The 25,253-nt window shown below is 42.2% G+C and overlaps 1 protein-coding gene across 3 annotated transcripts in view; it reads right to left on the bottom strand.

The window, feature by feature from the left end:
* Positions 1 to 25,253, bottom strand: part of LOC139750351 (alpha-1,6-mannosyl-glycoprotein 2-beta-N-acetylglucosaminyltransferase-like) — a 326,509-nt gene that overhangs the window by 82,279 nt on the left and 218,977 nt on the right. Inside the window, exon 3 of one of the 3 annotated variants that reach the window (XM_071665040.1) lies at positions 4,338 to 4,552. The exons of the other annotated variants lie outside the window; for them this stretch is intronic. Within the exon in view, the coding sequence (XP_071521141.1) occupies positions 4,338 to 4,344 (7 nt within the window). The 5' untranslated portion in view covers positions 4,345 to 4,552. The remainder of the gene's footprint in view (positions 1 to 4,337; positions 4,553 to 25,253) is intronic. 3 annotated transcript variants of the gene reach the window in all.

The raw sequence follows: 25,253 nt of genomic DNA on the forward strand, positions 1-25,253 counted from the left end.
ACTGAAGAACGCGACTACACCAGTGACGTCACTAATACTGGACTGGCGGAGGAATACCTCACTGAGGAACGCGACTACACCAGTGACGTCACTAATACTGGACTGGCGGAGGAATACCTCACTGAAGAACGCGACTACACCAGTGACGTCACTAAAACGGACTGGCGGAGGAATACCTCACTGAGGAACGCGACTACACCAGTGACGTCACTAATACTGGACTGGCGGAGGAATACCTCACTGAAGAACGCGACTACACCAGTGACGTCACTAATGACGGACTGGCGGAGGAATACCTCACTGAGGAACGCGACTACACCAGTGACGTCACTAATGACGAGATCTGCTCACAAATCAGGTCTGTGAGGAGTGAGGCAACTCATAACCAGACTCAAAATCCGGATGGTTCTTCAAAGACAAAGTTACAGGCAACTTGTCCATGTTAGAGCAGCGGAGGCACGGTTAAGAGCGGCGGAGCCTTCAAAACAATGGTGTTGGGATTTGCATAATGTCTGCCTATCAGAACCTGACTTGGTCCTCGCCTCCTGAACTCGGCAGATGGTCGAGCTGCCACGGAAGCGGGTGAGTGGCGGGCGGACTGTGCCACGTCCGGAAGCCGACCTGAGCCTCGCCTGTTATCATATCATCATCCTTAACACACACACACACACACACACTCGCCCCGTCCATTGCTGGGTTGGAATCTCGTGTATATATATATATATATATATATATATATATATATATATATATATATATATATATATATATATATATATATATACATATATATATATATATATATATATATATATATATTCTTAATACCTTCCACAGAGCATCTCTATCAACTCTATCATATGCCTTCTCCAGATCCATAAATGCTACATACAAATCCATTTGCTTTTCTAAGTATTTCTCACATACATTCTTCAAAGCAAACACCTGATCCACACATCCTCTACCACTTCTGAAACCACACTGCTCTTCCCCAATCTGATGCTCTGTACATGCCTTCACCCTCTCAATCAATACCCTCCCATATAATTTACCAGGAATACTCAACAAACTTATACCTCTGTAATTTGAGCACTCACTCTTATCCCCTTTGCCTTCGTACAATGGCACTATGCACGCATTCCGCCAATCCTCAGGCACCTCACCAAGAGTCATACATACATTAAATAACCTTACCAACCAGTCAACAATACAAGGAATAGAGTGAATTGGAGCGATGTGGTATACCGGGGCTGACGTGCTGTCAGTGGATTGAATCAAGGCATGTGAAGCGTCTGGGGTAAACCATGGAAAGCTGTGTAGGTATGTATATTTGCGTGTGTGGACGTATGTATATACATGTGTATGGGGGTGGGTTGGGCCATTTCTTTCGTCTGTTTCCTTGCGCTACCTCGCAAACGCGGGAGACAGCGACAAAGCAAAAAAAATGTCTTTGCCCTCCTTTCACCCTCCTGCATGTTCAGGCCCCGATCACACAAAATCTTTTTCACTCCATCTTTCCACCTCCAATTTGGTCTCCCACTTCTCCTCGTTCCCTCCACCTCCGACACATATATCCTCTTGGTCAATCTTTCCTCACTCATTCTCTCCACGTGCCCAAACCATTTCAAAACACCCTCTTCTGCTCTCTCAACCACGCTCTTTTTATTTCCACACATCTCTCTTACCCTTAGGTTACTTACTCGATCAAACCACCTCACACCACACATTGTCCTCAAACATCTCATTTCCAGCACATCCATCCTCCTGCGCACAACTCTATCCATAGCCCACGCCTCGCAACCATACAACATTGTTGGAACCACTATTCCTTCAAACATACCCATTTTTGCTCTCCGAGATAATTCTCGACTTCCACACATTCTTCAAGGCTCCCAGAATTTTCGCCCCCTCCCCCACCCTATGATCCACTTCCGCTTCCATGGTTCCATCCGCTGCCAGATCCACTCCCAGATATCTAAAACACTTCACTTCCTCCAGTTTTTCTCCATTCAAACTCACCTCCCAATTGACTTGACCCTCAACCCTACTGTACCTAATAACCTTGCTCTTATTCACATTTACTCTTAACTTTCTTCTTTCACACACTTTACCAAACTCAGTCACCAGCTTCTGCAGTTTCTCACATGAATCAGCCACCAGCGCTGTATCATCAGCGAACAACAACTGACTCACTTCCCAAGCTCTCTCATCCACAACAGACTTCATACTTGCCCCTCTTTCCAAAACTCTTGCATTCACCTCCCTAACAACCCCATCCATAAACAAATTAAACAACCATGGAGACATCACACACCCCTGCCGCAAACCTACATTCACTGAGAACCAATCACTTTCCTCTCTTCCTACACGTACACATGCCTTACATCCTCGATAAAAACTTTTCACTGCTTCTAAGAACATGCCTCCCACACCATATATTCTTAATACCTTCCACAGAGCATCTCTATCAACTCTATCATATGCCTTCTCCAGATCCATAAATGCTACATACAAATCCATTTGCTTTTCTAAGTATTTCTCACATACATTCTTCAAAGCAAACACCTGATCCACACATCGTCTACCACTTCTGAAACCACACTGCTCTTCCCCAATCTGATGCTCTGTACATGCCTTCACCCTCTCAATCAATACCCTCCCATATAATTTACCAGGAATACATATATATATATATATATATATATATATATATATATATATATATATATATATATATATATATATATATATATATATATATATAAACGCGCACATCCATATAAAAATGAACATCCAACAGCCAGGTTCGAACCCGGGATCCCTGCGTAGTAGGCGGGAGCACTAATGCTAGGCTATGATCGCCCCGAAGACGTAATATATATATATATATATATATATATATATATATATATATATATATATATATATATATATATATATATATATATATATGTATATATTACAGATAATCATTATGACATTCGTTAATGATACAGGAGTATTTTCGGAGCATTTGTTCACAATACAATAAAGTCCTGATCAACATTTCCAACGAAAACCATCACCTTTCCCATCGCTTGAATCGGACACCAGACGAGCAAAACGCCCTTGGAAACACGATATGCCAGAACGGCCGTGAGTGACCACACAGAAACAAACTCAGTGAGACTAAAATCGTATGGTATTGTGCAACGCGTCGCCCGGCACACACCCCGAGCATAGCCGAGCTTATATGTACGAATATGGCCCGAAACTGTAGCAAGTGTGAGTTTGAAGTATCGCTATGGACGCGTCTGTTTTCTCTCTCTCTCTCTCTCTCTCTCTCTCTCTCTCTCTCTCTCTCTCTCTCTCTCTCTCCCCCACAATCTCACAAGTGGATTATGCGCTTCGTCTGCACAGTGTAGAATCAAACGTATTGATGAATAACATGAATGCTATCTCTCTTTTATGAAACCCCAGCTGTTGGACAGAGCTGTCAATCTCTTCACTGGTGTATGTTTTCCACTGAACAGAACGAAAAGGGACAGATGTCATGGCTCCTCCCTCAAATATCCCTTTCATGAGGCTATTGTAACATCTAGAATATCACATCATAGAAATACATTTGATAAGCATATAACCCCCAGCCAGCAATAAGGCTACGTGGAGAATAATTCCGATGCCATTTTCAATATTCCACACAAATTGCAATGGAAAGACCCACCAATATTGCGGGCGGCCAGCCCGGAATACCCCAGGGAGCTTCGCTGCCATATTCTAATTGGAGTATTCCACAGCCAAGCTTGAATTAGAATATTCATCCGCACAGAAAAGCGACGAATAACAAAACATTTCGTGAACAAACATATTGCCGCATCATCTGCTGGGTATGAACGAGTAATCCTGTATGTTTTCACTATCTATTACGTAACCCCAGAACGCCTCATGTGGGCCTCCTGCTGCTACCTGGCAGGCTGCACTCCACACAGGAGCAGGGAAATGAAAGGCACTTGTGAAGGGGAAATGTCCTCCACAGGTCTATACTCCTTTCTGTCCACTGTTGCTAACTACGATAGAGCTTCGAAAAAGAAAACTTTTAGCACTAGTAATATATATATATATATATATATATATATATATATATATATATATATATATATATATATATATATATATATATATATATCACATGTGTATGTGGGTGGGTTGGGCCATTCTTCGTGTTCCCTAACGCAAGAAACGGCGCTTGTCGAAATCGAGTCCTTCACACCAGACGGAACGAACATACGACGTTGGAGAACAATGATAATAACAATACATAATTCAAGGGAAAAACTGATGATAAATGAGAGTCTTACAGTCCATCAGAAGGAAGATCCGTGGAGAGATGAGAACGATGAGCACGGCCCCTGTCCCACCAGGGGAGGAAACGTGGATGGATGGAAACCGAGATGACGTGTGCGTGGGCCACACACTAAATACCAAGTGAGAGTATGGTGGGTAAGAGCATTATCTTCAACACCTGCAGATTTTCAACATCTGCAAGTCTTCAACACCTGCAGACCTTCAACACCTGTAGGTAGAGGATGTGCAGAACAGGTGTTTGCTTAGAACAATGTGCGTGAGAAATACTGAGAAAAACAGATGGATTTGTACGTGACATTTATGGATCTGGAGAAGGCATATGTTAGGGTTGACCGAGATGCCTTCTGGAAGGGATCAAGAATATATGATATGGGAGGTGAGCTGCTAGAAGCATGGGGAAGATTTGATCAAGGGTTTAAGGCGTGAATACGAACACAAAGAAAGGATAGTGAACTGCTCAAAGTGTAGGTTGATCTGCAATAGGGGTGTGTGATATCACTATGTTTGTTTAATTTGTTTATGGATAGGGTGGTTAAGGAGGTAAATGCAAGTTTTGGAGAGAGGGGCGAATATGCAGACTGTGGGAGATAAGAGGGCTTGGAAAGTCAGTTGTTGTTTGCTGATGATACAGCACTGGTGGCTGATTCGAATGAGAAACTGCAGAAGTTGGTGACTAAGTTTGGAAGAGTTAAGTATAACTGAATAAAAGCAAGGCAATTAGGTTCAGCAGGGTCGAGGCACAAGTTCGCTGAGATGTAAGTCAAAATGGAGAAAATATGGAGGAAGTTAAGTGTATTAGATATCTGGGAACGGCCATGACAGCGAATGGAACTATGGAAGCGGATGTGAGTCATAGGGGAGGAGAGGGGCAGAAGGTTCTTGGAGCGATGAGGAATGTGTGGAAAGAAAAAAACTTTATCTGGGAGGGCAAAACTAGGTATTTGAAGGATTAGTAGTTCCAACAATATTATATGGTTGCGATAGATAAGGTTGTACTTAGGAAGGTGGATGTGATGGAAATCAAATGTTTGAGAACAATATGTGGAGTGAGTGGTTTGATCGAGTATATTATGAAAAGGTGAGAGAGATGTGTGGAAATAAAAAGAGTGTGGCTGAGAAAGCAGATGATGTGGTGAAATGGTTCGGACATATAGAGAATATGAGTGAATAAAGGTTGACAAAGAGAATATATGTGTCAGATGTTGGAGGGAATAAGGAGTGCGGGAGACCAAATTGGAGGTGGAAGGGTGGAGTGAAAAAGATTTTGACCGATCGGGGCCTGAACATGCTGGAGGGTGAAAGGCGTGCACGGAATACAGTGAAATGGAACGATGTGGTATAGTGAGATCAACGTGCTATCAATGGATTGAACTAGGGCATGTGTAACGTCAAAGGTAAACCATGGAACGGTTTGTGGGGCCTGGTTGTGGATAGGGAGCTGTGGTTTTGGTGCATTACACATGCCAGCTCGTGTATGGATATGAGCAGATAGAGCCTTTCTTCGTGTTTCTTGGCACTACCTCACTGAAGCAGAAGACGGCAATTACTTGTGGAGGAGAAGAGAATGTATATATCATCATTCTTTTCGTTCATGAAATATATTTGTGCTGTTTTCTGTGAGGCGGGGTGGCGTCGGGAATGGATGACGACGACAAAATAGTTTATATATGTGTGTATACGTATGTGTTGCAAGAAGTCACAGTGGGGACTGTGATTTAGTATATGCATAAAACCACAGAAAAATGAAACACGATAAGTTCCCAAGCGCACTTTCGCGTAATGATCACATCGTCAGGGGAGACACAAGAATGATAAAGAATACGTAGAACAGTCAACTGGTATACAAGGAAGAGACGTAGCTAAGACGCCACTGGAAAGCTAGGAAGACATTTTATGCTTCTTGCAATAACAATGTGACAAATAAAGATAACTCTAGATGTTTAGTGTTGCCCTATTCTCCTAACTTAGCTAATCTAAGACTTTCTAAAAAACAGTGCTCGTAAAGTTGTTTTCCAATACAATAACACCATCAACAAGACCTTAATGAATAGTAGAACTATCATGTAACAACTGGGAATGTTTACGCCATCAAATGCAAGGCATGTAAATATATTCATATTGGCCCGACTGGTAAAACTGTAACGGAGAGGTGTCATTGGCACCGCCATTCAATACGCAGGGATGACCACGAAAATGCGATCGCTAAACACTGTCATAAAAATGATCACTCCATAGATCTTGAAAATCCCATTATTCTATACCCCTCTGCTGATTATGCCACACGTAACGTCATTGAATCTGTCTTGATTGCTAATGCTAAGAACTTTAATTTGTCCTCAGGAAAATTTAAAGCCCATCTTAGCATTAACTAAATCATTATGAGAGAATTGACAAAACATGAAAACAAAAAAGTTCTTAAAGACACACCCAGCTACCCAGGTCAACCTCCGCCACCTGACCCCCTTTAATCACCTTCCCTTACAACGGTTACTGCCAGACAGAGTGGACAGTGGTTGGTCTAGAAAGATTGGTGTTGGACGGCGGGAACCAAGTGTGATGTTGGGATTTAAATAACTTTGTTAAGTACTGACACCTGATGAGGTGGATTGTCTCCACGAAACATGTCGTGGCACATGTAGAGAAAAATTACACGTTAAATGAAATTGTATAAACTCCCACTGAAGCGCGATTTCACCTTCATATACATATATATATATATATATATATATATATATATATATATATATATATATATATATATATGAAGGTGAAATCGCGCTTCATTATTACATGACAGCTAGAGACTGAGTGTTAACGAATGTGGCCCTTGTTGTTTTTTCCTAGCGCTACCTCGCACACATGAGGGGGGAGGGTGTTGTTATTTCATGTGTGGCGAGGTGGCGATGGGAATAAATAAAGGCAGACAGTATGAATTATGTACATGTGTATATATGTATATGTCTGTGTGTGTATATATATATGTACATTGAGACGTATAGGTATGTATATTTGCATGTGGGGATGTGTATGTATATACATGAGTATGTGGGTGGGTTCGGCCATTCTTTCGTCCGTTTCCTTGCTCTACCTCGCTAACGCGGGAGACAACGACAAAGCAAAATAAATAAATAAATAAATAAATAAATATATATATATATATATATATATATATATATATATATATATATATATATATATATATATATATATATATATATATATATATGTATAAATATATATATATATATATATATATATATATATATATATATATATATATATATATATATATATATATATATATATATATGAAAAGTTTTTAGCGAGGATGTAAGGCATGTGTACGTGTAGGAAGAGAGGAAAGTGATTGGTTCTCAGTGAATGTAGGTTTGCAGCAGGGGTAAGTGATGTCTCCATGGTTTTTTAATTTGTTTATGGATGGGGTTGTTAGGGAGGTGAATGCAAGAGTTTTGGAAAGAGGGGCAAGTATGCAGTCTGTTGTGGATGAGAGAGCTTCGGAAGTGAGTCAGTTGTTGTTCGCTGATGATACAGCGCTGGTGGCTGATTCATGTGAGAAACTGCAGAAGCTGGTGACTGAGTTTGGTAAAGTGTGTGAAAGAAGAAAGTTGAGAGTAAATGTGAATAAGAGCAAGATTATTAGGTACAGTAGGGTTGAGGGTCAAGTCAATTGGGAGGTAAGTTTGAATGGAGAAAAACTGGAGGAAGTAAAGTGTTTTAGATATCTGGGAATGGATTTGGCAGCGGATGGAACCATGGAAGTGGAAGAGAATCATAGGGTGGGGGAGAGGGCGAAAATTCTGGGAGCCTTGAAGAATGTGTGGAAGTCGAAAACATTATCTCGGAAAGCAAAAATGGGTATGTTTAAAGGAATAGTGGTTCCAACAATGTTGTATGGTTGCGAGGCGTGGGCTATGGATAGAGTTGTGCGCAGGAGAGTGGATGTGCTGGAAATGAGATGTTTGAGGACAATATGTGGTGTGAGGTGGTTTGATCGAGTAAGTAATGTAAGGGTAAGAGAGATGTGTGGTAATAAAGAGTGTGGTTGAGAGAGCAGATGAGGGTGTTTTGAAATGGTTTGGTCACAAGGAGAGAATGAGTGAGGAAAGATTGACCAAGAGGATATATGTGTCAGAGGTGGAGGGAAAGAGGAGAAGTGGTAGACCAAATTGGAGGTGGAAAGATAGAGTGAATAAGATTTTGAGTGATCGGGGCCTGAACATGCAGGAGGGTGAAAGGCGTACAAGGAATAGAGTGAATTGGAACAATGTGGTATACCGGGGTCGACGTGCTGTCAATGGATTGAACCAGGGCATGTGAAGCGTCTGGGGTAAGCCATGGAAAGTTCTGTGGGGCCTGGATGCGGAAAGGGAGCTGTGGTTTCGGTGCATTATTACATGACAGCTAGAGACTGAGTGTAAACGAATGTGGCCTTTGTTGTCTTCCTAGCGCTACCTCGCGCACATGAGGGAGGAGGGGGTTGTTGTTACAGGTGTGGCGGGGTGGCGATGGGAATGAATAAAGGCAGACCGTATGAATTATGTACATGTGTATATATGTATATGTCTGTGTGTGTATATAGATGTATACGTTGAGATGTATAGGTATGTATATTTACGTGTGTGGACGTGTATGTATATACATGTGTATGTGGGTGGGTTGGGCCATTCTTTCGTCTGTTTCCCTGCGCTACCTCGCTAACGCGGGAGACAGCGACAAAGCAAAATAAAGAAATAATATATATATATATATCATGCCTGGGGATAGGGGAAAAGAATACTTCCTACGTATTCCCTGCGTGTCGTAGAAGGCGACTAAAAGGGGAGGGAGCGGGGGGGGCTGGAAATCCTCCCCTCTCGTTTTTCTTTTTTTTCTTTTTAATTTTCCAAAAGAGGGAACAGAGAAGGGGGCCAGGTGAAGATATTATTCCCTCAAAGGCCCAGTCCTCTATTCTTAACGCTACCTCGCAAACGCGGGAAAATGCGAATAGTTTGAAAGAAATATATATATATATATATATATATATATATATATATATATATATATATATATATATATATATATATATAAATATACATACATATATATATATATATATATATATATATATATATATATATATATATATATATATATATTTTTTTTTTTTTTTTTTTTTTTTTTTTAAATGAAGGAACAGAGAAGGGGGCTGGATGAGGATGTTTCCTCAGAGGCCCAGTCCTCTGTTCTTAACGCTACCTCGCTGACGCGGGAAATGGCGAATAGTATGAAAGAAGAAAGAAATATATATATATATATATATATATATATATATATATATATATATATATATATATATATATATATATATATATATATATATATATAAACATATATATATATATATATATATATATATATATATATATATATATATATATATATATATATATATATATATATATATATATTGCGTATGTCAATAAAAACGTCAGAAGTGATCGATCAGGAGGTAAAGATCCATATCTAATGTAAGGGTTCAGGTCGCCTACCTCCCTACCAGACGTGGTGTGGTGCACCAGCTGGCGTCGTGTGTAGTGAAGAGGTAGGCTCGTGAACCCTCAAACATACGAGTCAGTTATGGGCTCTAGATGTAAACATTGTTGTGGAATGTGGCGTCTAGGTATTCCCTTTTCTAACTCCTATACATTCCTGTGCCCCCTACCACTGTTATAGTTGTAAGTGTTACATATCATAGGACTGTTATAGTTGTAAGTGTTACATATCATAGGACTGTTATAGTCGTTAGTGTTACAGATCATAGGACTGTTATAGTCGTTAGTGTTACAGATCCTAGGACTGTTATAGTTGTAAGTGTTACATATCATAGGACTGTTATAGTCGTTAGTGTTACAGATCCTAGGACTGTTATAGTCGTTAGTGTTACAGATCATAGGACTGTTATAGTTGTAAGTGTTACATATCATAGGACTGTTATAGTTGTAAGTGTTACATATCATAGGACTGTTATAGTCGTTAGTGTTACAGATCCTACCACTGTTATAGTCGTTAGTGTTACAGATCCTAGGACTGTTATAGTCGTTAGTGTTACAGATCCTAGGACTGTTATAGTCGTTAGTGTTACAGATCATAGGACTGTTATAGTTGTAAGTGTTACATATCATAGGACTGTTATAGTTGTAAGTGTTACATATCATAGGACTGTTATAGTCGTTAGTGTTACAGATCCTAGGACTGTTATAGTCGTTAGTGTTACAGATCCTAGGACTGTTATAGTCGTTAGTGTTACAGATCCTAGGACTGTTATAGTCGTTAGTGTTACAGATCCTAGGACTGTTATAGTTGTAAGTGTTACATATCATAGGACTGTTATAGTCGTTAGTGTTACAGATCATAGGACTGTTATAATCGTTAGTGTTACAGATCCTAGGACTGTTATAGTCGTTAGTGTTACAGATCCTACCACTGTTATAATCGTTAGTGTTACAGATCCTAGGACTGTTATAGTCGTTAGTGTTACAGATCCTAGGACTGTTATAGTCGTTAGTGTTACAGATCCTAGGACTGTTATAGTCGTTAGTGTTACAGATCATAGGACTGTTATAGTCGTTAGTGTTACAGATCATAGGACTGTTATAGTCGTTAGTGTTACAGATCCTACCACTGTTATAATCGTTAGTGTTACAGATCATAGGACTGTTATAGTCGTTAGTGTTACAGATCCTACCACTGTTGTAGTCGTTAGTGTTACAGATCCTAGGACTGTTATAGTTGTAAGTGTTACAGATCCTAGGACTGTTATAGTCGTTAGTGTTACAGATCATAGGACTGTTATAGTCGTTAGTGTTACAGATCCTACCACTGTTATAGTCGTTAGTGTTACAGATCATAGGACTGTTATAGTCGTTAGTGTTACAGATCATAGGACTGTTATAGTCGTTAGTGTTACAGATCCTAGGACTGTTATAGTTGTAAGTGTTACAGATCCTACCACTGTTATAGTCGTTAGTGTTACAGATCCTAGGACTGTTATAGTCGTTAGTGTTACAGATCATAGGACTGTTATAGTTGTAAGTGTTACAGATCCTTGGACTGTTATAGTCGTTAGTGTTACAGATCTTAGGACTGTTATAGTCGTTAGTGTTACAGATCCTAGGACTGTTATAGTCGTTAGTGTTACAGATCATAGGACTGTTATAGTCGTTAGTGTTACAGATCATAGGACTGTTATAGTTGTAAGTGTTACAGATCATAGGACTGTTATAGTTGTAAGTGTTACAGATCATAGGACTGTTATAGTTGTAAGTGTTACAGATCATAGGACTGTTATAGTTGTAAGTGTTACAGGTCATTATCGTGGTTAAGACAACACGTTCTTGTGATCTCGAGTGTCAGGTACCGTGGTATGTGTGTGTGTGTCCTCGTATGGGACGTATGTGGGCTTGACGACCTCTGACTTTCTGTAGGCAAGAGATGCAACACCAGATGTACACAGTGGTCAGCCGTAACCCTTCCCTCAACATATGCTACTCAACCAGTGTTGAATGTTGTTATCACGAGGTCAGGACTGCAGTAGGAGGAGAATATCCGTTTGTCTTCTACGATGGAAGAGGCTCACGTCACGGAGAAATGTCCACGTCAAGGCCGAGCCATAATGGAAAAAGTAAAGAGGTTAATGAGAAGGGGAAAAGAAGAGACAAGGGAAAGTATTTACGAATTTTGGAGGAAGTGGAAAACCTATCTTTCAAAACGTGTCAGGTCATAGTTACTGGGAAAGACATGAGAAGGAAAAGAGTTCCAAAGCTTCGAGGTGTAGGGAAAGAAACAGTTATCAAAACGACCCACCATTGAATTGCTGATGGCCACACAAATAATCACCTGGCGCAGCAATATCCTTGGTCTAGCTACTGTTAGGGCACACAAGCAGCCAGCTCTCGGGAGCATAAACCATAGTAATACCTATAGAAGAGGGAAAGTGAACCAACACTGCGATGTAGGGCAAGGGGGCCAAATTCTGAGAGTTCGCCTGGGACAGATGACAAGTCGGACCACTTTAGACTCGACTCTGTCCAGTAAGGCTGCAGCAGAGTTAGAACCACCTGAGATGTGTACCTCGGTATTCAGAATAACGTCGAGGTGCACTGTGGGTAAAGTTCTGCCCCGCGAGGTTGGAGGAGTTCCCTGGCTGGAGGCAAGTGTGCGGTGTTGACACGTTACCCAGCACTGCATCATTTGGACACAGGAAAATGAGGACCTCCGTATGGGAGGGCCGGAAGACCACACAACCCATGCGTGACACGACGATGAAAAGTTGCGGGAACGGACGACGAACACCATACGTCATACCAACACACCGACGTAACGAAGCTTTCACTTCGTACTGCTTATACAACGTCATACGTAGCGTTATATACTAACGGATGTACACGCTCACACAGACATGCATATATATATATATATATATATATATATATATATATATATATATATATATATATATATATATATATATATATGCATATGCATATTGCAGCACACAAGCCCACTATCCCTCACGAACCCAGAACACACACGTACATATTGTAACTGTACACAAGCTATTGTTATCTGATGTGTTTATACTACAGGATATGTTCTCTGGCAACTCTATTCCAACCAGCTGATTCAGTTCAAGCGTTGGCAACGGCCACAACAAACGTGGAACGTACAAAAACTGTGATACTTCTCGCAGTGGCAGGAGAATGGGATGGTAATTTGTTAATATGTTTGATCTCTAACCTCTCTCTCTCTCTCTCTCTCTCTCTCTCTCTCTCTCTCTCTCTCTCTCTCTCTCTCTCTCGACTTGCCCTACGCGTTAGTTCTGCTTAATGGCAAAATCTAACAGTTGGTTTATACATTCTCTATCTATCTGTCTGTCTGTCTGTCTTTGTCTGTCTGTCTGTCTGTCTGTCTGTCTGTCTGTCTGTCTCTCTCTCTCTCTCTCTCTCTCTCTCTCTCGACTTGCCCTACGCGTTAGTTCTGCTTAATGGCAAAATCTAACAGTTGGTATATACATTCTCTATCTATCTGTCTGTCTGTCTTTGTCTGTCTGTCTGTTTTTTCTGTCTGTCTGTCTGTCTGTCTGTCTCTCTCTCTCTCTCTCTCTCTCTCTCTCTCTCTCTCTCTCTCTCTCTCTCTCTCTCTCTCTCTCTAACGGGTTAGCAACGAACAGCAGTTAGCCAGCACTTCATTGGTTTTGTCAAGTTTCACTTCCCTGGGCCAAGTAGCTGTCTTGCTTTTTCTGTCTCACCCACACGCGGGCTGTTGTTTTCCAGTCCACAAACATACAACCTCACTATCTCTCACAGAACATCCTTCACCGAGATTCGTATTTCATAATTCTAATTATCGTCTAATTGCTTTCACGTCTACCATTTTCAAAGCCTTTGAATCCCTTCTCAACTCTCATATCCTTAGACATATTGAATCTCACAGTCCTCTCTCTGATCACCAGTATAGCTTCCGTGAGGCGAGATCCACTGGTGATAGTCTTTCCTATCTTACTAGCATCTGGTCATCATCGCTGGAAGATTATGGGGAGTCGAGTGCAGTTGCCCTTGACATATCTAAGGCTTTTGACGGTGTGACATCGGGGTCGCATCTCTCAGCCCCCCTGGTCACTCTCCCTCACTTTGCTCCTTCATATTAAGCTTCCTCTCTGGCCGATCTGTCTCTGTGGTTGTTGATCTCTCTCTCTCTCTCTCTCTCTCTCTCTCTCTCTCTCTCTCTCTCTCTCTCTCTCTCTCTCTCTCTCTCTCTCCTCTCAATCTTTCTTTATTAACAACGGTGTCCCTCAAGGTACTATCCTGTCCCCCACACTTCTTTTTTTCAACGATTTCCTCTCTTCCACAAAGCACTCATACACTGACGACTCAACACTGCATTCCTCCACATCCTTCAGTTCTGCTCCTTCTTCTCTCACTCGATCTGCATTTCGTCTTGACACATTTGGTCTTCCACATACCATCACTGCTTTCCTAAATACCTTCCATTCTTCAACCACTCCCCTTACTTCATTCGCTCTCACATTTTGCCATTCTACATCCAATCTCTCCTTGTATTTCTTTACACAAGTCTCCTTCCCAAGCTCACTTACTCTCACCACTCTCATCTTCCCGATAGTTTCCATTTTTACGAAAACCTCCACAAATCTTCACCGTCGCCTCCACAAGATAATGATCAGACATCCCACCAGTTGCATTTCTCAGCAAATTAACATCCAAAAGTCTCTCTCTTACACGCCTATCAATTAACACGTAATCCAATAACGCTCTTTGGCCATCTCTCCTACTTACATACGTATACTTATGTATATCTCTCTTTTTAAACCAGGTATTCCCAATCACCAGTCTTTTTTCAGCACATAACTCAACAAGCTCTTCATCATTTCCATCCATAACACTGAATACCCCATGCGCGGCAATTAAACCCTCAATTGCCACATTATTTACCTTCGCATTTAAATCACCCATCACTATAACCCAGTCTCGTGCACCAAAACTGCTAACAAAGTCACTCAACTGCTTCCAAAAACACTTCAGTTTTACACGCATCAATCCAGAATTTACTTGCTAGCACTATCACATAATCCTACAACTCCTGCTTCAGGAGTATTGCTATTCCTTCCTTAGCTCTTGTCCTTTCACGAACCCCTGACTTTACTCCCAAGACGGTTCCCAAACCATTCTTCCCCATTTCCCTTGTGCTTCGTTTCACTCGGAGTTAGAACATCCAGGTTTCTTTCCTGAATCATACTATCTCTTTTCTCATTTTGATTAAATTCACATACATTCAGACACCTCAGTCTGAGCCTTCGAGAAGGATGAGCACTACCGGCTTGACTCATCTGTTTCCTCTTTTAGCACTTGAAATACAAGGAGGGGAGGGTTTCCAGCCCCCCGCTCTCGCCACCTTTAGTCGCCTTCTACGACACGCAAGGAATACGGAGGTAGAATTCTGTCTCCCTTTACCATATATGTTATGATAAAAGAAAGCACAATATACCATATCTTTAACGTCTCACTACATGAACTTCCTCAAAAAAAAAATGAAAACAAGCGGTGCGTATCCGCCAGAGGTTGTTCAGTTGTCTTCCGAGCACCACCGACTCCTGATTGGCTGTCCAAATCATCCCGTTTCCCTGATTGGTTGTTACTCTTACGTTCCTTCCCCTCCTTGTCGTCTGTCACAATCTTTGTTCTTCCTGACCTGGCTCACCTGAGGCATATCTCTCGTGGATCTGTAGAATTGTGAGCAATGACACACACTGCTTCAGTTCACTTCCCCTCTTCCTTCAACCGTTTATCATAATCCTTTGTTGACTGCCATTTTGGGGAGATGTTCACATTCGTCGACGTGAGCCACGATTGAGGTGGATGTTGTATGTGCTCACACATCCCTCCAGTGCTCAGTCACCCGTGTGTGTAGGTCACAACCTGGTTCACCGAAATACCGACCCTCACATCCGCCACACTGGACATACACGGGAGGGAGTTTATACTTCCACTCACTCTGCTTGTTTTGTTTTGTTTTTTCGTATGACGAATTCTCCAAGTCTTGGTTACTCTCTTGCTAATATTTTCTTTTATCTCAATCATTGTCCAGTCCTTCTGACAGTGTAGAATGAGGGTCTGCTAAATATTTCACATTGTCATTACCTGCTCTCTCATCCCGCCTTCCTATTATCTCAACTACTTCCGTCTTCATTCAGTGGATGAATTCCTCTGGATACGTTCATGTACCGAACGTCTCAGTAATGTATTTGAACTCGATCTTATAACCACTGCTCGCTGTAGAGCCTGATCGCTCGTAAGAGAGAATTCAAAATCCACTCATGTTTACATCTGTCTTGCCCACGGGACGTGGAGAATGAGATCACGATCTGTGGACTGAGGATGTGAGCCGTCGGTCCCCCGGGGTATTAACGCCTCAAGAAATGTTGTTCCATGTTTAGACTTGAGTCTCATCACTCCACCCCTCCTCTCTCTCTCTCTCTCTCTCTCTCTCTCTCTCTATATATATATATATATATATATATATATATATATATATATATATATATAGATAACCGGAGCTGTGATTTCCGGGTATTACACATGACATCTAGAGAATGGAAAAGCTTTTCTTCATCTGTTCCTGGAGCTACCTCGCTAACGCAGGAAACGTTGATCTAGTGAATAAACACACACGCACACACACACACACACACACACACAAACATATATATATATATGCTCGATCCTGGCTGTTGGAAGTTTGTATGTTATACATAGGGGATAGGGGAGAAAGAATATTTCCCACGCATTCCTCACGTGTCGTAGAAGGCGACTAAAGGGGACGGGAGCGGGGGGCTAGAAACCCTCCCCTCCTTGTATTTTAACTTTCTAAAAGGGGAAACAGAGGAAGGAGTCACGCGGGGAGTGCTCATCCTCCTCGAAGGCTCAGATAGGGGTGTCTAAATGTGTGTGGATGTAACCAAGATGAGAAAAAAGGAGAGATAGGTAGTATGTTTGAGGAAAGGAACCTGGATGTTTTGGCTCTGAGTGAAACGAAGCTCAAGGGTAAAGGGGAAGAGTGGTTTGGGAATGTCTTGGGAGTAAATCAGGGGTTAGTGAGAGGACAAGAGCAAGGGAAGGAGTAGCATTAATCCAGAATCAGGAGTGGTGGGAGTATGTGATAGAGTGTAAGAAAGTAAACTCTAGATTGATATGGGTAAAACTGAAAGCTGATGGAGAGAGATGGGTTATTATTGGTTCATATGCACCTGGGCATGAGAAGAAAGATCATGAGAGGCAAGTGTTTTGGGAGCATCTGAATGAGTGTGTTAGTAGTTTTGATGCACGAGACCGGGTTATAGTGATGGGTGATTTGAATGCAAAGGTGAGTAATGTGGCAGTTGAGGGAATAATTGGTATACATGGGGTGTTCAGTGATGTAAATGGAAATGGTGAAGAGCTTGTAGATTTATGTGCTGAAAAAGGACTGGTGATTGGGAATACCTGGTTTAAAAAGCGAGATATACATAAGTATACGTATGTAAGTAGGAGAGATGGCCAGAGAGCGTTATTGGATTACGTGTTAATTGATAGGCGAGCGAAGGAGAGACTTTTGGATGTTAATGTGCTGAGAGGTGCAACTGGAGGGATGTCTGATCATTATCTTGTGGAGGTGAAGGTGAAGATTTGTAGGGGTTTTCAGAAAAGAAGAGAGAATGTTGGGGTGAAGAGAGTGGTGAGAGTAAGTGAGCTTGGGAAGGAGACTTGTGTGAGAAAGTAACAGGAGAGACTGAGTACAGAATGGAAAAAGGTGAGAACAAAGGACGTAAGGGGAGTGGGGGAGGAATGGGATGTATTTAGGGAAGCAGTGATGGCTTGCACAAAAGATGCTTGTGGCATGAGAAGAGTGGGAGGTGGGCAGATTAGAAAGAGTAGTGAGTGGTGGGATGAAGAAGTAAGATTACTAGTGAAAGAGAAGAGAGAGGCATTTGGACGATTTTTGCAGGGAAATAATGCAAATTACTGGAAGATGTATAAAAGAAAGAGGCAGGAGGTCAAGAGAAAGGTGCAAGAGGTGAAAAAGAGGGCAAATGAGAGTTTTGGTGAGAGAGTATCATTCAGTTTTAGGAAGAATAAAAAGATGTTTTGGAAGGAGGTAAATAAAGTGCGTAAGACAAGGGAACAAATGGTAACTTCAGTGAAGGGCGCAAATGGGGAGGTGATAACAAGTAGTGGTGATGTGAGAAGGAGATGGAGTGAGCATTTTGAATGTTTGTTCAATGTGTCTGATGATAGAGTGGCAGATATAGGGGGTTTTGGTCGAGGTGGTGTGCAAAGTGAGAGGATCAGGGAGAATGGTTTGGTAAACAGAGAAGAGGTAGTGAAAGCTTTGCGGAAGATGAAAGCCGGCAAGGCAGCGGGTTTGGATGGTATTGCAGTGGAATTTATTAAAAAAGGGGGTGACTGTATTGTTGACTGGTTGGTAAGGTTATTTAATGTATGTATGACTCAAGGTGAGGTGCCTGATGATTGGCGGAATGCATGCATAGTGCCACAGTACAAAGGCAAAGGGGATAAAGGTGAGTACTCAAATTACAGAGGTATAAGTTTGTTGACTATTCCTGGGAAATCATATGGGAGGTTACTGATTGAGAGGGTAAAGGCATATACAGAGCATCAGATTGGGGAAGAGGAATGTGGTTTCAGAAGTGGTAGAGGATGTGTGGATCAGGCGTTTGCTCTGAAAAATGTATGTGAGAAATACTTAGAAATACATAGGGATTTGTACGTATGGATCTGGAGAAGGCATATGATACAGTGGATAGAAATGCTTTGTGGAAGGTATTAAGAGTATATGGTGTGAGAGATAAGTTGCTAGAAGCAGTTGAAAGCTTTTACCAAGGATGTAAGGCATGTGTACGAGTAGGAAGAGAGGAAAGTGATGAGTTCCCAGTGAATGTCGGTTTGCGGCAGGGGTGCGTGATGTCTCCATGGTTGTTTAATTTGTTAGTGGATGGGGTTGTTAGGGAGGTGAATGCAAGAGTTTTGAGAGAGGGACAAGTATGCAGTCTGTTGTGGATGAGAGGGCTTGGGAAATGAGTCAGTTGTTGTTCGCAGATGATACAGCGCTGGTGGTGATTCGGGTGAGAAACTGCAGAAGCTGGTGACTGAGTTTGGTAAAGTGTGTGAAAGAAGAAAGCTGAGAGTAAATGTGAATAGAAGCAAGGTTATTAGGTTCAGTAGGCTTGAGGGACAAGTTAATTGAGAGTTTAGTTTGAATGGAGAAAAACTGGAGGAAGTGAAAAGTTTTAGATATCTGGGAGTGGATTTGGCAGCGGATCGAACCATGGAAGCGGAAATGAGTCACAGGAACCGTGTGGGGAGAGAAGGTTCTGGAAGTGTTGAAGAATGTGTGGAAGGCGAAAACGTTATCTCGGACAGCAAGAATGGGTATGTTTGAAGGAATAGTGGTTCCAACAATGTTATATAGTTGCGAGGTATGGGCTATAGAGAGGGCTGTGCGGAGGAGGGTGGATGTGTTGGAAATGAGATGTTTGAGGACAATATGTGGTGTGAGGGGTGGTTTGACTGAGTAAGTAATGAAAGGGTAAGAGAGATGTGTGATAATAAAAAGAGTGTGGTTGAGAGAGCAGAAGGGGGTGTGTTGAAATGCTTTGGACACATGGAGAGAATGAGTGAGGAAAGAATGACGATTAGGATATATGTGTCAGAGGTGGAGGGAGGAAGGAGAAGTGCGAGACCAAATTGGAGGTGGGAGGATGGAGTCGAAAAAGATTTTGACCGATCGGGGCCTGAACATACAGGAGGGTGAAAGGCGTGCAAGGAATAAAGTGAACTGGAACGATGTGGTATACCGGGGTCGGCGAGCTGTCAATGGATTGAACCAGGGCATGTGAATCGTCTGTGGGGCCTGGATGTGGAAAGGGAGCTGTGGTTTCGGTGCATTACACATGACAGCTAGAGACTGAGTGTGAACGAATGTGGCCTTTATTTTGTCTTTCTTGGCGCTACCTCGCTGGGGGGAATGCTACTTCATGTGTGGCAGGGTGGCGACGAGATTGGATGAAGGCAGCAAGTATGAATATGTACATGTGTATATATGTATATGTCTGTGTATGTATATGTATGTATACGATGAGATGTACATGTATGTATATGTGCGTGTGTGGGCGTTTAGGTATATACATGTGTATGTGAGCGGGCTGGGCCATTCCTCGTCTGCTTCCTTGCGCTACCTCGCTAACGGCGGTTGGGTGTAATAGTAATAAATAATAATAACAATAATAATCATATACATATATACATATATATATATATATATATTTTTTTTTTTTTTTTTTTTTGCTTTGTCGCTGTCTCCCGCGTTTGCGAGGTAGCGCAAGGAAACAGACGAAAGAAATGGCCCAACCCACCCCCATACACATGTATATACATACGTCCACACACGCAAATATACATACCTACACAGCTTTCCATGGTTTACCCCAGACGCTTCACATGCCTTGATTCAATCCACTGACAGCACGTCAACCCCGGTATACCACATCGCTCCAATTCACTCTATTCCTTGCCCTCCTTTCACCCTCCTGCATGCTCAGGCCCCGATCACACAAAATCTTTTTCACTCCATCTTTCCACCTCCAATTTGGTCTCCCTCTTCTCCTCGTTCCCTCCACCTCTGACACATATATTCTCTTGGTCAATCTTTCCTCACTCATTCTCTCCATGTGCCCGAACCATTTCAAAACACCCTCTTCTGCTCTCTCAACCACGCTCTTTTTATTTCCACACATCTCTCTTACCCTTACGTTACTTACTCGATCAAACCACCTCACACCACACATTGTCCTCAAACATCTCATTTCCAGCACATCCATCCTCCTGCGCACAACTCTATCCATAGCCCACGCCTCGCAACCATACAACATTGTTGGAACCACTATTCCTTCAAACATACCCATTTTTGCTTTCCGAGATAATGTTCTCGACTTCCACACATTCTTCAAGGCTCCCAGAATTTTCGCCCCCTCCCCCACCCTATGATCCACTTCCGCTTCCATGGTTCCATCCGCTGCCAGATCCACTCCCAGATATCTAAAACACTTCACTTCCTCCAGTTTTTCTCCATTCAAACTCACCTCCCAATTGACTTGACCCTCAAGCCTACTGTACCTAATAACCTTGCTCTTATTCACATTTACTCTTAACTTTCTTCTTTCACACACTTTACCAAACTCAGTCACCAGCTTCTGCAGTTTCTTACATGAATCAGCCACCAGCGCTGTATCATCAGCGAACAACAACTGACTCACTTCCCAAGCTCTCTCATCCCCAACAGACTTCATACTTGCCCCTCTTTCCAAAACTCTTGCATTCACCTCCCTAACAACCCCATCCATAAACAAATTAAACAACCATGGAGAAATCACACACCCCTGCCGCAAACCTACATTCACTGAGAACCAATCACTTTCCTCTCTTCCTACACGTACACATGCCTTACATCCTCGATAAAAACTTTTCACTGCTTCTAACAACTTGCCTCCCACACCATATATTCTTAATACCTTCCACAGAGCATCTCTATCAACTCTATCATATGCCTTCTCCAGATCCATAAATGCTACATACAAATCCATTTGCTTTTCTAAGTATTTCTCACATACATTCTTCAAAGCAAACACCTGATCCACACATCCTCTACCAATTCTGAAACCACACTGCTCTTCCCCAATCTGATGCTCTGTACATGCCTTCACCCTCTCAATCAATATCCTTCCTTATAATTTACCAGGAATACTCAACAAACTTATACCTCTGTAATTTGAGCACTCACTCTTATCCCCTTTGCCTTTGTACAATGGCACTATGCACGCATTCCGCCAATCCTCAGGCACCTCACCATGAGTCATACATACATTAAATAACCTTACCAACCAGTCAACAATACAGTCACCCCCTTTTTTAATAAATTCCACTGCAATACCATCCAAACCTGCTGCCTTGCCGGCTTTCATCTTCCGCAAAGCTTTTACTACCTCTTCTCTGTTTACCAAATCATTTTCCCTAACCTTCTCACTTTGCACACCACCTCGACCAAAACACCCTATATCTGCCACTCTATCATCAAACACATTCAACAAACCTTCAAAATACTCACTCCATCTCCTTCTCACATCACCACTACTTGTTATCACCTCCCCATTTGCGCCCTTCACTGAAGTTCCCATTTGCTCCCTTGTCTTACGCACTTTATTTACCTCCTTCCAGAACATCTTTTTATTCTCCCTAAAATTTAATGATACTCTCTCACCTCAACTCTCATTTGCCCTTTTTTTCACCTCTTGCACCTTTCTCTTGACCTCCTGTCTCTTTCTTTTATACATCTCCCACTCAATTTCATTTTTTCCCTGCAAAAATCGTCCAAATGCCTCTCTCTTCTCTTTCACTAATACTCTTACTTCTTCATCCCAAAACTCACTACCCTTTCTAATCAACCCATCTCCCACTCTTCTCATGCCACAAGCATCTTTTGCGCAATCCATCACTGATTCCCTAAATACATCCTATTCCTCCCTCACTCCCCTTACTTCCATTGTTCTCACCTTTTTCCATTCTGTACTCAGTCTCTCCTGGTACTTCCTCACACAAGTCTCCTTCCCAAGCTCACTTACTCTCACCATCCTCTTCACCCCAACATTCACTCTTCTTTTCTGAAAACCCATACAAATCTTCACCTTAGCCTCCACAAGATAATGATCAGACATCCCTCCAGTTGCACCTCTCAACACATTAACATCCAAAAGTCTCTCTTTCGCGCGCCTGTCAATTAACACGTAATCCAATAACGCTCTCTGGCCATCTCTCCTACTTACATAAGTATACTTATGTATATCTCGCTTTTTAAACCAGGTATTCCCAATCATCAGTCCTTTTTCAGCACATAAATCTACAAGCTCTTCACCATTTCCATTTACAACACTGAACACCCCATGTATACCAATTATTCCCTCAACTGCCACATTACTCACCTTTGCATTCAAATCACCCATCACTATAACCCGGTCTCGTGCATCAAAACCACTAACACACTCATTCAGATGCTCCCAAAACACTTGCCTCTCATGATCTTTCTTCTCATGCCCAGGTGCATATGCACCAATAATCACCCATCTCTCTCCATCAACTTTCAGTTTTACCCATATTAATCGAGAATTTACTTTCTTACATTCTATCACATACTCCCACAACTCCTGTTTCAGGAGTATTGCTACTCCTTCCCTTTCTCTTGTCTTCTCACTAACCCCTAACTTTACTCCCAAGACATTCCCAAACCACTCTTCCCCTTTACCCTTGAGCTTCGTTTCACTCGGAGCCAAAACATCCAGGTTCCTTTCCTCAAACATACTACCTATCTCTCCTTTTTTCACATCTTGGTTACATCCACACACATTTAGGCACCCCAATCTGAGCCTTCGAGGAGGATGAGCACTCCCCGCGTGACTCCTTCTTCTGTTTCCCATTTTAGAAAGTTAAAAAAATACAAGGAGGGGAGGATATATATATATATATATATATATATATATATATATATATATATATATATATATATATATATATATATATATATATATATATATATATATCAAACTAGATTATTTTAAGAAGTTCTTGGTATACGGAAGCGATATCAAGATATTGTAAAAATGAATATATTTGACCTTAATGTGAAAATCTAATGATAGTAAATCTTTTTATGTAAGAAAATTATTAAGTGATAAGCAAGAAAAAAAAATATTCTATCTTTAAACTCAACATAATGTTTTTGACTCGTTATCTCCGACTTGACCCCACTTGACAACGGGAGTGGGTCAAGTGGGGTCGGCCATATGACCCACTTGACCCGCCTGTGACCCCAACCCTTGAATCTACTGCCGAATGACCTGTTGACCTGGTTCCACCTCAGCCACATTCTACGCATCAGTTTGTCGCTCCGCCAAGACTTGAAATGGTATGTTCAACATGAGACACGACGCTGGGGGCAGCAGCGCTTGCTGGTCCACACTGGCTACAAGAACGGCACAGGCAAACCCCCCCAGGCTGAGAGAGAGAGAGAGAGAGAGAGAGAGAGAGAGAGAGAGAGAGAGAGAGAGAGAGAGAGAGAGAGAGAGAGAGAGAGAGAGAGAATATTAAGATCACTGCGGTAATCTAGTGAGAGATCTTGGGTACACCAGTGATACAAGTCAAAGACTGGGACATGGTCGTCATGGGGTCGTGCTCAAGGGTCGTCCCTTCGTCCTTCCAAGGAGGGGGGAGGGTCGTGCCAACATGAGCAGGTCCGCCGGAGAGCGAGCAAGGCACTAATGTACCGTCCCTCTGTGTGACGCAGCCACAGTAGGTAGAGGAGCTGTGCTGGCCGCTCGCTGCCTGGTGACGGATGGACAACAATGTCTTTGACTGTGGACGACAATCAATGGAGCCGACAGCTGATACACTCGCACACACACACACAACACACACACACACCAGTGACTGATGATCATACCTACAGTGTCCGCGAGCAGCCTGCTCCCCTCCACCCCGTCATATTTCAGTACTTTATCATCTCTCCTTTATCCTTGATTACCATCTGCAGACATCTGGCCATGGAACTCGTACGCTTCCATTAGTAGTCTACAGTCATGATTTGGGTCCATAGGGTCTTGATCTGCTGAATGAGGCGAGGTACAGATGACGTGTTGCAGGAAGGAGCCGCCTGGTCGTGCGTTCTGAGCGCCCACCGAGCACAGAACTCTCCCGAATGGCCACACTTTGTTCCTTCCAGACAAGAACTCAGCCTTTCTCCTCCTGACGAAGGTAAGAGCCAACCATCTTGAACCACAGGTGGAAGACTACAGCGCCCGTGGGCGAAATTCCTAAAATGAATAGTTAGGAAATCTTTTTCCTCAAGACAGCCCGAGGCACACTGAGGCGGGCTGCTGGCGCTTGTGACCTTAAAAACACTAGTCCCAGCGACCAGATGTACGATGATTTCACCATGAGAGCGTCATATGCTTGTACAGACCTGAGCCGAGTATCGAGGGTGGATATTTTGTTGTTAATATTGACGCTGTATAGCACAGTCTCTCTCTCTCAAAAGAAAACAAAAAAAATAAAAACGCAAACTTCGCTTCACTTCCGAGATGATGGTCAAGTTCTTGCTGTGAAGACGACCTTGTTCTTTGCTGTTATGAAAACTAGGAATATTCGAAGATACCTGCCAGGGTGTGTGACGACCAGTCAGTCTGGTGTGTGACGACCAGTCAAGTCTGTTGTCTGGTGTGTGACGACCAGTCA

The sequence above is a fragment of the Panulirus ornatus genome, chromosome 9 (assembly GCF_036320965.1).
Source record: "Panulirus ornatus isolate Po-2019 chromosome 9, ASM3632096v1, whole genome shotgun sequence".
Lineage (NCBI taxonomy): Eukaryota > Metazoa > Arthropoda > Malacostraca > Decapoda > Palinuridae > Panulirus > Panulirus ornatus.